General features: G+C 34.3%; 3 protein-coding genes across 4 annotated transcripts; 2 read left to right on the top strand and 1 right to left on the bottom strand.

Annotated features, from left to right (window-relative positions):
* Nucleotides 1–699: 699 nt before the first annotated feature.
* Nucleotides 700–4,601, top strand: guca1d (guanylate cyclase activator 1d). Its single transcript, XM_056263028.1, has 4 exons — nt 700–1,232; nt 2,672–2,821; nt 3,279–3,366; nt 3,459–4,601. Exons 1-4 carry the CDS (start codon nt 1,038–1,040, stop codon nt 3,599–3,601), a joined length of 576 nt encoding a protein of 191 aa, XP_056119003.1. The 5' UTR covers nt 700–1,037; the 3' UTR covers nt 3,602–4,601.
* A 2,150-nt stretch (nt 4,602–6,751) lies between these two features.
* On the bottom strand, nt 6,752–10,549 carry alg8 (ALG8 alpha-1,3-glucosyltransferase). Its single transcript, XM_056263026.1, has 13 exons — nt 10,401–10,549; nt 10,107–10,185; nt 9,819–10,012; nt 9,526–9,632; nt 9,346–9,413; nt 9,065–9,191; nt 8,458–8,561; nt 8,158–8,278; nt 7,874–8,013; nt 7,649–7,788; nt 7,471–7,568; nt 7,300–7,372; nt 6,752–7,213 (listed from the first exon to the last, which is right to left on the bottom strand). Exons 1-13 carry the CDS (start codon nt 10,487–10,489, stop codon nt 6,979–6,981), a joined length of 1,575 nt encoding a protein of 524 aa, XP_056119001.1. The 5' UTR covers nt 10,490–10,549; the 3' UTR covers nt 6,752–6,978.
* A 1,322-nt stretch (nt 10,550–11,871) lies between these two features.
* Nucleotides 11,872–14,943, top strand: ccdc90b (coiled-coil domain containing 90B). 2 transcript variants are annotated; one of them, XM_056263102.1, is made up of 9 exons: nt 11,884–12,254; nt 12,340–12,459; nt 13,244–13,347; nt 13,431–13,532; nt 13,665–13,706; nt 13,804–13,875; nt 13,959–14,012; nt 14,176–14,290; nt 14,547–14,943. In XM_056263102.1, exons 3-9 carry the CDS (start codon nt 13,306–13,308, stop codon nt 14,600–14,602), a joined length of 483 nt encoding a protein of 160 aa, XP_056119077.1. In that variant the 5' UTR covers nt 11,884–12,254; nt 12,340–12,459; nt 13,244–13,305; the 3' UTR covers nt 14,603–14,943. The 2 variants fall into 2 exon arrangements, with proteins under 2 accessions (XP_056119078.1, XP_056119077.1); XM_056263103.1 differs by lacking the exon at nt 13,804–13,875 and having other exon boundaries at nt 11,872–12,254.
* Nucleotides 14,944–16,161: the final 1,218 nt, after the last annotated feature.

Raw genomic sequence — 16,161 nt, 5'->3', positions numbered from 1 at the left:
GTGTACAGTGATTTTACACTAAACGGTTATTTTTTTTATTTTAGCGTTCAGTTTCAAACTAAACTACAAAATTTGCTTATTATTATTAAATTCTGTCTATTTTGTAAAATTATTTACATAAATATTTTCTTTCACATTAATTTATGCATAAAAACATAACAATAAATCCTAAAATAATATACCCGTATAAAGTGCAATCACTGATTAAATAATTAAATTTAGGAATGCATATTTGTACCATAAGGTTTTTTAATGATCTGTTTTGGCTGATATTTAACTGCGCATTATTTTACTTTTCAATCATCACACAAAGTTAATAATCATCCAAAACACTAATAGTTTAATAACGTTGTTAAATGTAATAATCTGCTAATTTTAAAATGAATATCCATTTTTCATACTATATATTATAATGTTGCAATGCCTAAATTAGTTTGTATCTAAAATGCCTGATTTGAGTTTTGGTAACACTTTATTTTAAGGTGACGTAGTTACACGTTACTACATGTACTAGTGATAACAGTAAATTATGCATAATTACAACTAACCCTAACCGTCGTAACTCTATAGTAAGTACATGTAGGTAATTAATATTACTTACAATGTATCTAGCCTATGTCACCTTAAAATAAAGTGTAACCATAGTTTTAGTGTTTTACTTTTAATTTAGTGAAAATAAGAATGATTTAAAGACTATAACTGTTAGACCTCAAAGAGTTCAGGAGCAGTACCATACTGAGAGGTGGCCTCTAATGCACTCTGCGCTAAAATGACCGTGCAAACGGTTCATCTTGAGGCTGAAGGCTGTTACATAAGTCTTCTCTCTGTGCCACTTACTCTTTAAGGGACCAGTCTTGCCATCATCCCATTAGCAGGAGTTATTTTCAGGTGCCACCTCTTTTTATTAGTATCTGGATCTAATAGGTTCAGACACTGGAGAGTGCGGAGGCCAGTCGGCAGAGATCACAGAGTCACAGGCTGCCTGGACCAGAAGGTGTGCGAGGCGAGGGTGCTCCCTACCTCTGCAGGGCACAGCCATGGGTAACAAACACCCAAGTCTGGATGACATCCTCGCTGAGGACATGCACCACTGGTACAACAAGTTCATGAGGGAGTCTCCATCAGGCCTGATCACGCTTTTTGAGCTCAAGTCCATTCTGGGACTGCAGGGGATGAATGAGGACGCCAACAGTTACGTGGATCAGGTGTTCTTCACTTTCGACATGGATGGGGTAAGTTTGCATCCTCTGGTTTAAATACTCACATTTGCATGTAAAATCATCCTTGTAATTTCTGATGATCTTCAGTCTTGCAAAGCATGAGATCATCATTCATATGCTTGTTACATAATTATCATTTTAGAGTTTGAACTTAAATGGATATTTCAAAAGGATTTGTGCACCAGGGATCAGATGGGTAAATTGAGGTTAACTCTAGTGGTAAACCATTTATCCTTCGCAGAGGTATTAGTACCCCAGAAGAGGAGGCAAATGTGTATCTGATTTGGATGCTAAATTATACGTGTAAATGTTTTATCGCTTTACTGTGGTCAAAAGCCTTCTTGACAATACAGGGGGAAAAAATCAGGCCAAAATAGAAGTAAACATATTTTTCATATTTTTTAAAATATTTAAAATATTTTTTTTTCAACCGTTTCATTTAGTTCAAATCTGGGGTTAGTATAGTTAAATGAAACTAAAACTAAAACCACAATTTTCTTTATATATATATATATATATATATATATATATATATATATATATATATACACATTACATTTTCACATATAAATTTCAACTTATTTTATTTCAGCTATTGCCAAGGCAATATTTTCTAATTTTCATTTAATTTATCTTGATGTACTAAAATAACTCAAATTAAAACTGAAATAAAAAATAAAAAAAACTATGTTTTTTTAAAAGAACAGAAATACAACAAAATTACTAAAACATTTTTTTTTTAAATGAAAAGGGAAAATATATATATTTTTTAAATCAAAATATTATAAAAACATTGATAGTATCTTAATACTAAAATAACACGGGTTCAAATGCCAAAATATATTACAAAATGGACTTCAAGAAAATACTTCTAATCCACTCCTAACATACATTTTGAGTCAATGCAAAACGTAATTTAAAAAAATATATATATTGGACAGTGTAAATATATCTAGATTGAAAAATATATATATAAAAAGGACCACAAATATATGAGGAAATATAAGTAACTAATACACGTATTGTAAATATATTTTAACGTTTATAGCCATATATTTTGGTCAATTTTATATTTTGCCATATGGGAAATGTCTCAATCGATATATAAAAAGACATTACAGGCAATATGATATGTGATGTATAATAAGAAATATGGTGGCTACATTTTGTAGTGTAATCCTCCCAAGCGCACTCGATTGGTTTACATTGAGATGTCAATGTTGACTGTTCAGCTTAGAAGAGAAAAGCTCATAATGCAACAATGTTACAAAGCCTATACATTGGTTCCAGTTAAAAAGCTTAAACAGGTTAAAGCAAGATAAAAAGCTAAAAAAGCACAGGATGACATCACCTGAATCGCCTTAGAGGGACTATTCATATTAAAACAGCTTCTTGAATGGTCTCTTTGGGATTAGAAAAAAGAAAATACCTGTTCCTCTCTCTTTCTTTAGGATGGATACATAGATTTTGTGGAATATATCGCTGCTGTTAGCTTGATGCTCAAGGGGGAGATTAACCAGAAACTCAAGTGGTACTTCAAACTTTTTGACCAGGATGGCAATGGGAAAATTGACAAGGATGAATTGGAAACAATATTTACGGTAAGTGAATGATTCATCAAATACCATAAACCATCCTCAACAGCTTACTTTTTTGTGTGTAATATGACCTTTGTTTATGATTATCGCTGGATTCTCTACATGTATATTTGCTTCCACATCAAGTTCTTTGTGAACGGACCAAAATAGTAATTGCAGAAACTGATTCAAAAGATAGGTCGGGTTAACATGAACCCTGGATCATTCTGCTTAACTTGTAGATGAGCTGATTTAATCCAGTTACAGAACGGTGTTCCTTGTGCTGTTTCTGTACCTCAGTTTCTGAGACTGACACTTCTTAGAGTTGAAAGAGTGTTGCATGCCATTTCATGTTCAGCTGACCTAGTCGGCTACTTCACACAATACTGCAGCAGTTCAGATGTAAAAAAAAAATTCTGGTATATAGATTTTCAGTGATGTTTCTATATAATTTTTTTTTTTTTTTTTTTTTTTACAACAGGCTATACAAGACATTACAAGAAATCGTGAAATTGCTCCAGAGGACATAGTGACCCTTATATATGAAAAGATTGATGTTCATGGAGAAGGTGAGCACCAGTTAATTCATGAAAGTCCTCATCAGAATGCATTCATATATTCTAGTGAGTTTATGGCGACTCTTTCTACTCAAAACGTACAGGCGAACTGACGCTGGAGGAGTTCATTGAAGGAGCGAAAGGACATCCTGACATTATGGATATGCTGAAGAAACTGATGGACCTCACTCCAGTCCTGGTTATTATTTTCAATGGGGCGACAGAAACAAGTCAAGGCAAGGGCTGAGTTTACTCCAGCTAAAGGACAATGAAGAAAATTCCCCTCTTGAAAATTAAAAATTGAGTTTGGAGGTCTAGCTCTTGAGGATCAGATGTAGCTTCCCACGGCACTGGTGCGATTTCCTCGACCGAAAGTTCACATGAGAACTCTGACTTTTGCCCAATCACGGTGACCTACGACTCCAGCGGAGATACAAAGCCTTGCATCGGAGCTGTCCTCAGGTGAACATTGATCCTCTAATGCTATTAGGGGTTCAGGAGACTAAGAAACTGCTGGCAAGACTTAGGCCTGAGCAATGTGGTGCTTTTTAAGGAAAGGCTCAGAGGAGAACACTGAGCATTCATCTAGTGACTTTCATTGGGTGAGCACATCATATAATCCATGTACTTGTGCTTAAACTGTTTATGGCATCACTAGATTGCTCTGAGAGTAAACTCTGAGACAGTCCATTGACGTGGCCTGAATTGCCCTAAAAACTGTGAATTAAACAACCTATAGAGCAGTGGTTCTCAACTTGTTTTTGCCTACATTTTATATAGCACATCAAATGGCAACCCAACACATAAAAAAAATTGTAAATCAAACATTTCTATAAAATGTTGTATTCAACATATTATTACAATGAACTGCATTATTGCGGCACAGTAAACAAATTAGTAACATGTAACAAAATGTTGAACACATCTTAGGCTCATCAACTTCCCATATACTGAGGTCAATTTATTTTGCTCTCCACGACCCATCAGAACAGACCTAAGACCCATTTTTTGGGTTGCGACCCAACATTTGAGAATCACTGTCACTGATAACATATCGCAAATACAGCACTTTATACAAGGAACGCATTAAATTTACCTGATCAAGTTATCTGACACAGTAGGTGCAAAAGAAATGCATTAAATGCATTTCCACCTGTTATTTTAGCTGACCTAACTGACAGTTTTAAATACTAGCAAGTGCATGTTTTAGACTCATTTACACTACTGGTCAAAAGTTTGGGGTCAGTTTTTTTAATGAAATATATATTTAAATTATGCCATGTTTTTTGCGCACCAAATCAGCAAACTAGAATGATTTCTAAATTTCTGATTTCTTTTAATTACATTTTCAAATAAATTCAAACAGTCATTTTAAATTGTAATAATATGACACTATCTTACTGTTCGTACCATATTTCAAATATGATCAAATAAATGCAGCCCTGGTGAGCATGATAGATTTTTTTTTCAAATTTTAAAAATCTTACTGACCCAAACCCTAAACTTTTGAATGGTAATGCACACATTTAAATGTCAAATTCTGTAATATCACTGTTTAGAGGTCTGCATGTGTTTCAACATTCTTGAGACCTTTGGATTGGATTGGAAAATGCAGGCAAATCACAAAAGGACTCAAAAAGTGCTTTTACTTTTTGAAATATTTTAACGGCATCATTAGTAGGCAGCCAGTTACAGTATGTGTGTCTAGACACAGGATTGCACCTTTAAAAATACATTTAAATTGTGTAACAAAACAACAGTATACAGCAGAAACAGTCCAGTGAGGAGCTCTGCCAACATGACCATTTTCATGACATGATTCACACCGAATATAGATCAGAACTGAGGCAATAAAGTGGGAATTCTTCAGTGATGTGACTTCCACAATGGTTTTTATGCTTAGTCGGCACCTTCATAATGTGGCGAGTGTGAACTGTTTTTGATTGCTTTGTTTTCGAAATGTTTTTTTAATGGAAGCCACAAAAACTCGTGAGATGATCATGTTTTCATACCCTGCATTGTACCCTTGCCTCCAGTGACGAATCTCTGCATTTGACCTTTTTCACTCTAGAAATATTTCAGGTAAAAAAACATCAAGTACTTGAATGAGGTATTGTCTTCGTGTACTTAGTAATAATAAGGTAGTATGTCATCTGGTATGGAATATTTATGTTGCCTTATTAATAAAATTGTTTAAACAAACCAGGGTTTCATTTGATTGGAAACAATAAGAAATGGGTGAAAAAAGTCCTTGTTTTAGGTTTATTTATACCATTGGAGTTTTTATAAATATTTTTGAATAGCTATTATTTTTAATTTTAATTTTTAGCCATTTTGGTATGTGCTTTTTTCTATTTAGCTTTATTCATTTTCATTTCAGTTTAAGTCATTTTAGTACTTCAAACTTATTTAATTTCAGTTAGTTGCCAAGGCATGTTTAGTTTTTCATGTAATATTTCTATTTTAAAGCTGCAGTCCGACATTTTTCCACTTTGTCGCCATCTCTGTTCGAAATCTGCAATTGCAGTTATTCGCGGAATTATCAACTTTACGTGAGATGTACTTCGACACCCTCGACACGGCACAGCGCGGATGAACACAATGTTTGAGGAGAGTGTGAGGCTGTCAGTCACCGCGCCGGTGTGGATACTGGCATTCAGAATCACAGATTATTCTTTTTGGAAGTATGACCAACATAAAAAATTTCACCGGAAAATGTGATCTGAACTAGTAAGAAACATCCACTTTTGTTCTGGTTCTGACATTGCAGTAAATCGCGCTGATTAAATCTAACAATCGCTTATAAGTTATCATATCACGCAAAACCGTGTAAATTATACTTTGTTCTCAAATTGTTAATGTTATCAATGTAAGCAAGCATTGCGTGGGTCCGGTTGCAGTCTCTTTTTTTCTGTAGCCACTCCGAGGTCCGAACGAAGTCTGTTGCATTTTACAGCGGGTGAATCTGTTGTCACTGGTGATTGTCGTTTGAACCTTTCTGGATCCGCCATCAAATTGTTAAGTTTAATTATATCAAGTGCTGTGAGAAAAGGCTATAAATCTCCACCTCCAGCATCCTCACACGCAATATAGCCTATACTAGCCGAGACTCCTTTATGTGTACAGATGTGACATAATGACGCAAAGACATGCTCGAATCTCCCGCGGAAATCCACCAGTACCACTGGAGTTAAAAACATTAATACAAGCTTACCGCTTTGAATCGAGCTAAGGCAAGCAGATAGTTTTGAACACTGGCTGGTTATGTATTTTCTCAAATATGTATTTTGGATAATTTTTAACCCCAAAAAAGCTACGGACTGCAGCTTTAAGTTATTTCAGCTTTATTTCAATTCACTTTTTTTGTAATTTTTGTTTTAGTTAACAATAAAAACGCTGCAGGTTATAGGAAAGTTTAATGAGCAAAATACAACAAAAATAAACATTTGTATCCATAGTCTATATTCAATAAAGTAATAAACAGCTGAGTACCGAGATACTCCCACAAACCATCCCCAAACAAATCCTGAGATATCTACAAATCTATAATTTTGGTCCAACAAAACATTTTTGTCCAACTCAACAGAAATAAACAGTTTCTAGAAATTAAACCTAGCCTCTGATTCACTGTGTTTTGATCCTTTTAGTGGTGTCTGAACATGTCAGCAATGAAATATATAGTCTGATGAAGGCATATGTCACTCCCAGTGCGCAGTACACTGAGGTGAACATCAGAGGGAGGAAGGGGAACGTCTTCTGCCAGACTGTCAGCGGGTAAACAAACTCACAGATGAGCTCCAGAGGAATCAAGCCCAAGAGATACGTGGCTTCCAGCGGGTTCAACAAAGACCCACCCTTCCTGAAAAAAAATCGCATAAAGAATGAATTACATTACCAATCGTTTAATTAAACATCAAGTCCAATAATCCCATTTTAAATACTGACCTGAACAGCGTTTTTAGGGAAGTGAAACTGAAGATTGTAAACAGCAACATTATAAATATTTTAAGGGGCAACTCTGGAATTGAGAATGGAAATGTTTAAGAATTATAATCAGTGAAGAATTATAAAAAATGCTTTTTGTATATGAGTGGAATATTCCTAAATGCGACATACCTTGGGTTGTGAAGAGGAGTGGAAATAAGGAATAGTGACCAGTAATACTGAGGATAAGAAAAATCCTGGCATCTTCTCTACTCTCCACAGCGAGCAAACTGAAAAACAAGAAACTGTTTTTGAGAGTAGGTGGCTGGCAGGACATGCTTATGTAAGGATACCATCATCAGAGGATCACCTTAAAGGAAGTATGACCATCAGAATGGCTTTCTCATGTACATGCCAACCAAACATAAAGGATCCAAGGGCACAAATGACAAGGCAGCGCAAGAATCCTCTCGCTCCATCAGGTCTATGCCATATCCTGAGAAGAGCAGGCTGCAAGAAACAAAGTGACAAAAATGGTATACACTATAGTTTCTGTCTATATTCAGAGTAACAATGGAAATCAAAAAGAACTCACCAACACTGACAGTAACGTACAAGCAAGGGTTGCTAAAGGAGAAACTGAAGGAAGCACAGAGTGCTGAAACTCTTGAACCAGACCACCAGTCATCGAGGCCTTGGGAAGTGTGTTTGTGTCAAGCAGTTTCAATTTCACACCTGAATAAGTGAATCAGTAACAATCAATGTAAAAAAAGGGATAAAAAAAAACACTCTCATAAAACATACAATCAAATTAATCTATCTATTGTTTCTATTTTATCTACAGTAATACAACACAATCATTGGAGTTACTGAACACACCCAGAATGGAAAAAGCTTTATCTGCTATATTGTAAAGCGCCCAGATGTTTGGTGCCCAGTACGCATGACACAGGCCACGTTTGAAGGGGAAGAGTCGTGACAGGACTTGTGGAAGCTGACCCTATTAAAGACCAATACAATTTATTAGTGAACCTCTGTTATAAAATAAAAACAATTTTTTTTTCTTTTTTTTAAAAGAAATTAATACTTTGATTCAGCCATTTCAAATAAATGCCGTTCATTTGAACTTTCTATTCATCAAAATATTTTTTTTATATGTTAGATATACCGGTTACAAACCAGTGCTATAAAGGGTCCAAAAGACACTGCAAAAGTAGTCAAGACAATAGTTCCTAGTGCAACCAGTCGCAAGGGACTGAATCCTCTCCACTGCAAAGACCCATCTGAAAAATAAGAAAAATATACAGTACCGGTCAAAAGTTTGGAAACATGACTATTTTTAAGGTTTTTTCGAAAGAAGGCTCTTATGCTCACCAAGCCTGCATTTATTTGATCAACAATACAGAAAAAAACAGTAATATTGTGAAATATTATTACAATTTAAAATAATGGTTTTCTATTTAAATATACTTTAAAATATAATTTATTTCTGTGGTGCAAAGCTGAATTTTCATCAGCCATTACAGTCTTTATGATCCTTCAGAAATCAATCTAATATGCTGATTTGATACTCAATTATCATCATGTTGGAAACAGCACAACTGCTTCCAACATTGATAATAAATCAGCATATTAGAATGATTTCTGAAGACTGGACTGATCACAGAAATAAATTATATTTTAAAGTAATAATATTTCACAATGTCACTGTTTTTGTGTATTTTTGATCAAACAATTTGTAATTTTTAATATTTTTTCCGATATTCTGACAAAGACCATTATTTACCTGCATTGTTCTGGGTGAAACAAAAACATCTCAGCAGGAAGATACCGTATGCAGGAGCGATGTATAGATATATATGCTTCAAGTTTAGAAGTATTGAAAACAGCAAAGCCCCCTCTAAGTGTCTATTCTGTCAACACAGAAAATCATAAAGACATTCTGAGTCAAAACAAAGTCCAAGTGAAATTCAAATAAAACACATGTATGATACAAATTTAAATAAAATTCCATATTAGTTATGTCTTAAAACTCTCTAATTACCACACAGAAATTAGAACCAATACCTGGAAATGTCTTGCTATTGATAGAAGTAGAACTCCAAACAGGAAGCCATTATACTGAAAATGAATATCTGCAGGAATTTAGTCAAGTGAAATTAATTTCAGGTTAGGAAAATGGCATGTCTGAGCCACAGCAGGGCATGCATGACTTGGCTTATTAATGTGCAAGATCTCCAAGGATACGGTCAACAATTAGAAGGCCAAAGTTCCACAGTACTAACACTGTCAGAATGAAAGATGGCTTTCCCAGAAGGTCCTTTCCTTTGTCTTCTCGCAAACATTTGCAGCATCTAGAAAAGTACAATGTACTTCATCCCAGATTCAACATTAGCAAGCCCCTAATATGGTCTTTCTGTAAAAGTATCTTTAAAGGATAAAAAGACAACGGTACAAAAACTAGGCTACTTGTTTTGATCAAATTGTGCAAAGATAAGTAACATATTTTTTAAAATAAGTATCATGTAGAAGCTACATACTCTTTAACAGCATAAATCAAGACCACATCAGCTGCAATGACTGACAGCCTTTGGAACAGGACTGTGGCTGGACTTGCATAATTCAGATTCTGAACAACCAGCATCTCCTTATCAAAAAATCGGGCAATATGAGAAAGTCCATATTCAAACCAAGCAAACAGGGGAGGATAATCCAATGTCCATTCAGATGTTGCCTGAAAATATATAAAATAAACCACAAAATAAAAACCGTGTGTAACTTATGTGTTACATAATTGTATGAAAACTGTATGTAATCCATATGACTACCTCATAATACCACTGTGATACTGGCAGACTGTGAGTCAGGGCAAGCCAGTTCCTATGTACTTCAAAGTCCGTAGAGTGGCTGAAATATAACGATTTTTAATTAAAATGTTACATCACATTATTGGACATTATGTGACGCAACGGAATTATTTCCACTTCGTTAAAGGAGGACAGAATGAATGAATCTCGAGTATTTGCTCGCTCGTCCAACATATCAAGGAGTTTTAGCTTTGAATGTGGTGATCACAAGAGAGGAAAAATATATAACGTTAATGTGCGGAAAATTTCACTTACTAGGCATTTATCAAAAGACATTTGAGAAATGAAACACAGAGAGCCAAAGCAAAAAAACAGCTATGATCGTTAGGCATGGGCGCAGCCATGACAGTTTCCTTGACAGAAGAAAACTTTATTTCTAAATGGCGAATTACAACCTTTGTGTGGCACAAAGTTGCTGACATTATCAAGTTCTCCAGCAGGGGGCCCATGACGGCTCAAAGCGCAATGTTCCTTTAAGACAAACTTATATATCAGGACGTTTTTGGTATATCGACGGAGATTTTTACACTCAAAATTATAATCTTTTTAATCTGAAAATTCGAAAGCTGGTCGTTACAAAATAAAATCAGCCTCAGAAATCTCTTATCCAATCCAGCACACACAACGACTGTGATTGGTCAATCTTAAAGGGATAGGTCACCCAAAAATGAAAAATTTGTCATCATTTACTCAGTCCAGTTTTTTTAAGCCAAAATGGGGGTCAACCTAGAACAAATTGCAACAGGACATAATGAGGTTACAAAATCAGTTGAGTTTGCTTCTGAGTAAGGGGGGGAAAAAGCCAAGAAGAATCCCATTAGGGGAAAGTTTCGAAAAAGACACAAGACATTTTCACCTGGCTGTACCAGGTCATGTTTAGATCTGGTTTAGATCTGTTTGTGGTATTTATGCAAATTAACACATACTAGATTATGCACCGTTTGCCCATGTTAAGAAATTTCAAACAACTTTTTTCAAACAACTACATTTTCTGTTTTTCTTGATGTAAGTAATCAACTCAGTCATTTTTATGGTGATATCTAAAGGTTAGAATTTCTACCCTATTCACGTGAGAAAAAGAATGAATAGGCGAATGAATATTTGGGTCTTTTTCGAAACTTTCCCCTAATGGGATTCTTCGGGGCTTTTTTTCTTCCTTACTAGACATTGAGGATGAGGATACAAAATCAGTTGAGTTTGCTTCTGGTGCAATTTGTTCTACCCTTTTTTCATAAAATGACTGGACTAATGTCCAAACCTGTATGAGTTTCTTTCTTCTGTTGAACACAGATGTCCATATTATTATTATTATTTTATTCCTACGATGGACGTCGCTGGCTACTGTCAACTGTTTGATTACCAACATTCATTAAAATATCTCTTTTTGTGTTCGACATAAGAAATAAACTCATACAGGTTTGGAAACAACATCAGTAATGATCACAAAATATTCATTTTTGGGTGAAAGTTATCTCTTTAACAGCGCTGAGAAAAGTCTTTAACGTAGCGGTCTGCGGTGGATAATAATTTATGTTAATTATCACAACGATAAACTTTAATAGCAGTTTATTTAAAAATATACAGTGAAAGATGGAAATTATTATTTAGACCCGCGGCCGTCGCGCTTTTTGAGACAAATATCCGGGCCGCTAAGCGTTTCATGCTAAACTGCCTTTCTAGTTGCTTACTTACTCTAGTCTACCAGTACGACTTCAGGAACTCCACCTTCTTTTACAATCTATCGAAACGTCATAGACTGAACCAAACCAGGAAACCACATAGTAAACGAAGAGATCTGGAGCTTTTTTTAATCGACTTGACCCTGAAAGGTGTGTACACAGTGACGTTCTGCCCTGAATGCAAGAGGAAGGACACACCAGAATAGATTCGTCTTTGCCATTGCTGAGCCATTTGCAAAAAGTATAGAAGCTAAAGGCCCATTACAATTCCATTCACACAATAATCCTATATTTATTTAGTTTAGCCATATAACTTTTTATAAAACAATGTCATGTTGGGGAACATTTATACGGAGACAATACCAGTTCTCCTCGCTGTTAAAAATGCATCAACTCAACCTTCAACCAATGTGTCAGCGGAGAGGTAAGTGTTGTTCGACCGACTGACAGTGCAGTAAAGTAAGTAACTTAACCCAATTCAAGGACTTACAGACCAGACGTATGTTTCCTTTCAGGATTGCATAAAACTACTGCTTTCAAAACATATGATGTGAGAAAAGTGGAGTTAACGCCACTGGAGCAGAGGAAACTGACGTTTGATTCCCATGCGCTCGTGAAAGAGCTGGAATCCAGCGGTATGTAGCCTATGGGCAAGCCATTGAAATATTTATTTCGTAAAATCTAACTACTATCTATTTTACTATGTTGTATTAATTTTCATCTAATTTATTTTTAAATTCTTGATTTTTTTATATTTAACATTTAGATGTATGCATGCATGTAAGATTAAAAATAGATATTTGAAATTAAAACAATTTATTTACATTTACTAAGTGTTTTATATGCTCATTTTACGAATGCACGATATATCGGCCACTACATCAGTATCGGCCAATATGTTAATTTTTAATGTTATCGTTATTATCAGCCCGATAAGAAATCTCATATATTAAAGCCAATATATAATGGATTATTTCCTTCAGCTCAGAGACTTCAGATGCACACTGTTCGTCATGATGGTTTAGAATCGCTTGAAATATGATTGAAATCACTTCAAAAAAGAAAAATAGTTAAGTGCAACATGTGCTGTGCAAGTCTGTCATCTAAGCTACATACAATTTAATAATGAGAACATTATAATTGTGTACTTTTAACATGGCATGGCTTTTATGGCTTTTAATGGTGAGACTTGTTTTTGTAATCATGCTCTCAAAAATTATATAAAAATTTGGATTTAGATTTATCGGCCAATATATCGGTTATCGGCTTTCAAATATAAAGAATTATCGGTGATCGGTATTGGCCAAAATGTCATATCGGTGCATCCCTAGCTTATAGATCTTGAAAAATTGGGCAGTTTTGTTAGATAATTGTTCAAATATGCTTTATTTTACATTCTACCCTGCATATGTAATCCAGGCTTTGAGAAGAGGCAAGCAGAAGTGATTGTCTCAGCATTGGTGACACTTACCACAGCCAATATGGACATTGTATACAGAGACATGGTCACTGGAGCCCATCAGGTAAATGAATAACAAAACTGCTGTCAGCAAAAATGACTTTTAATGAACCCCAATGAATGATATGGTTTCTTCATTTGCGTTAGGAAATAGCTCTACAACAAATCATGGCTCATCTAGACGCTATCAGGAAAGACATGGTTATCCTGGAGAAGAGTGAATTTGCCAACTTGCGTTCAGAAAATGCAGTAAGAATAAAGTTTAAACCTGAATTTCATCCTTTGTTTTTGGCTCTATAATCAGAATAAATACAAAATTAAAGACAAAACCTGTTGAAGTTTAATTTGGTTCTTTACCTTCTCTAAAATTTCACACTTTAGAAAATGAAAACAGAGCTGGAGCAAATACAGAATAGACTACTGGTAGGTAAAATGTGTGAATTTCAATAACCATTCTGCACAATACATGTTTCTGTTTAATGTAAGCTTTATTTATTTCTTTTTTATGTTTACATTGAAGGAAGAAAGTCAAAAAATCAGAGCAGATGCAAAGTTAGACATTAATCTGGAGCGAAGTAGAGTTACAGACATGGTATGTGTATGTTTAACATTTTAACTGTTTGTATTGTTTGTATTGTTTTTTTTTTCTTTTTCACAGTATTTTTTGTATTCCAGTTTACAGAACAAGAGAAGAAACTTATGGAGGTTAGAACAGAATTCCAAAAAAAGGTAAGGTTTAAAAAATGGTTGTGATCATACAGCATGTTTTCACTAAGATTTACCAGGAAGAATTTTCTATTCAGTGTAATTACTTTAAGCTTTTATTGCAATTATTCATATCCAAATCGATACACATATTATTACAAAGTCATTTTTAACCTCAATTTTACAGAATGCAGATATAGAGAGTGAAGCAGTGGAAACTTCAAAGAAAATAGATATACAAGTAGCCTCGTTGAAAACCCTCCTGGAATCCCTCAAGCTAGAGACTGTTAGATATCTTGCAGGTACGTACTGAAGATTCTTTTCAAACAGATGACAGCTATCTGTGATTCTGTACATATATTTGACTGATGTGTGACTTGTTTGCAAGTCCTTCAGATAAGACACTGAATTTGATAACAGATAAATAAATTAATCAAGTGCTTTGTTAGTGGCTTAGGTTGTTGATGTAATTTAAATGTCTTTTTATAAGAACATAATCTAAACTGTAAATTGAATTATTTTTTTTATTTTTTTTATCATTGTTGTTATTTTTCACAGCATGCATCTTCACCTGCTTGGCAATTGCCTTGGGATTCTATCGCTTCTGGAAATGAATCTCACAAAACTGGGAGAGATTTAATGGCCAGAGTTTTATCTAAAAAGTTTTGCCATTTGTTTTAATCATGCTAATGTATATTTATTTTATTATATTTTCGATATTTCAATATTACTTGTTTTTCATGTGAGAATCATAAATCTGTTTGTTTATTTTTTTTAGACCAGAATTTAGATTATATGGCATGGTTGGCCAAATCAAAAGTCATCATAGGCCAACTTTGGCCCACATGTCCTGGTTTGGGCATTTCTGCTTCAGACCAAAGTGCATTCATGCTAAGTTGATATTTCGAGGTTCTGATTTGTAAAAAGTGTTCACATCCTCTTAGAAATCGTATTTTCAACTCTGATGTACCATATGTCCGCTGGACCACCTCAACAGCTCAGAATAGAATGTTTAATTACAGTTAATACGACATGGTGTGAACACAGCTCAATCACAGAAATTCCAACAATTGTCTTTTTTTAATATTGCCAATAAATGCTCAAGATTTTGGACAATGCCACATTTTTTACATTGTATTTGTAAATGTATTTAAAGTTACCATGAAATTCTTATTTTTTATGGAATGTTAAAGGTTATTAAAACTGAATCTGATATATTGGAGTCTTCATTTCACTTAATATCTTGAAGCATAAGATATTGTATTTTCTACATATTAGGATAAACATTTTCTCAATGGGTTACATTGTACCTTTACAAAGCATAGCGCACACTGGTAATAAATTAATTCAAACATTTATGTTAGTAATAACAATTATCAAGTTGTTAGCAATGATACGGCTAAAATGACCACATAAGCTTGATTTAGTTTTTTGTTAGCACATTATTCATTTATCATCAACAATGTCCATTTTGAGGGTCCAAGACCACCAGACCAATATCACACTGGTTCTGGATCTTAGACCTCCATCATATCACTGTAACTTATCTTCGAAAAGAAGTCATATGGAAATATGAACAGCTTTTACTATGTTGGTTGAGCAAGGTTTTTTCTACTAAAGTAAAATAAATTTTGTTGAAGGGTTTCTTTTAACATGAGTGCTAAACTAAATAGTTTAAATATAGTTATCAATTTTATTGGACGCATAATATTCAAACAGACACACATGATATTGTAATATTCAGGACAGAATAACTGAACAGAGAATGTTCCATTAGCACTGAAACTTTATTTAGGATTATGCATAAAATGACAACTTTAAATCAGTCAAAAAACACACAATAATCACTTTTCACACGACACTATTTCTTCTTTAGATTTTTATTGAATATTCCGCATAAAGCAAAATTGCCCTTTGAAACCTCTGCAAAAGGAGAGAAAAAAAAACACCCTGAATTTTTTTTTTTCCATTTTGAACTAAACACATTACTCTGAACCAAATACAGTAGTAAACTCTGAAATAACTATTTACATATTGAGGACAAGGAAATTCTCATAATATTTATAATTTACAATCGGCCCCACACCTGGATTTAGGGGATTATCAATTACTGAAAAGGGGTTTCCCTAGTTTAAAAAAAAAAAAAAAAGAAAGTCTTTCATAAATTAGTATT

The sequence above is a fragment of the Rhinichthys klamathensis genome, unplaced genomic scaffold (assembly GCF_029890125.1).
Source record: "Rhinichthys klamathensis goyatoka isolate OS25496 unplaced genomic scaffold, OSU_Roscu_1.1 h1tg000197l_1, whole genome shotgun sequence".
Lineage (NCBI taxonomy): Eukaryota > Metazoa > Chordata > Actinopteri > Cypriniformes > Leuciscidae > Rhinichthys > Rhinichthys klamathensis.
This window is presented reverse-complemented; position numbering and strand designations above follow the sequence as displayed.

Excerpts from the sequence above, each read along its gene's own strand:
- ccdc90b (XM_056263102.1), top strand. The coding sequence starts at position 13,306 with ATGGACATTGTATACAGAGACATGGTCACTGGAGCCCATCAG. Across the intron at positions 13,707-13,803 it reads AAATACAGAATAGACTACTG|GAAGAAAGTCAAAAAATCAG; the intron begins GTAGGTAAAATG and ends TTTACATTGAAG. Across the intron at positions 14,013-14,175 it reads GAACAGAATTCCAAAAAAAG|AATGCAGATATAGAGAGTGA; the intron begins GTAAGGTTTAAA and ends TCAATTTTACAG.
- alg8 (XM_056263026.1), bottom strand. The coding sequence starts at position 10,489 with ATGGCTGCGCCCATGCCTAACGATCATAGCTGTTTTTTTGCTTTGGCT. Across the intron at positions 10,013-10,106 it reads TATCACAGTGGTATTATGAG|GCAACATCTGAATGGACATT; the intron begins GTAGTCATATGG and ends ATATATTTTCAG. Across the intron at positions 8,562-9,064 it reads TTTCACCCAGAACAATGCAG|ATGGGTCTTTGCAGTGGAGA; the intron begins GTAAATAATGGT and ends CTTATTTTTCAG.
- guca1d (XM_056263028.1), top strand. The coding sequence starts at position 1,038 with ATGGGTAACAAACACCCAAGTCTGGATGACATCCTCGCTGAGGACATG. Across the intron at positions 2,822-3,278 it reads AATTGGAAACAATATTTACG|GCTATACAAGACATTACAAG; the intron begins GTAAGTGAATGA and ends TTTTTACAACAG. Across the intron at positions 3,367-3,458 it reads GATTGATGTTCATGGAGAAG|GCGAACTGACGCTGGAGGAG; the intron begins GTGAGCACCAGT and ends CAAAACGTACAG.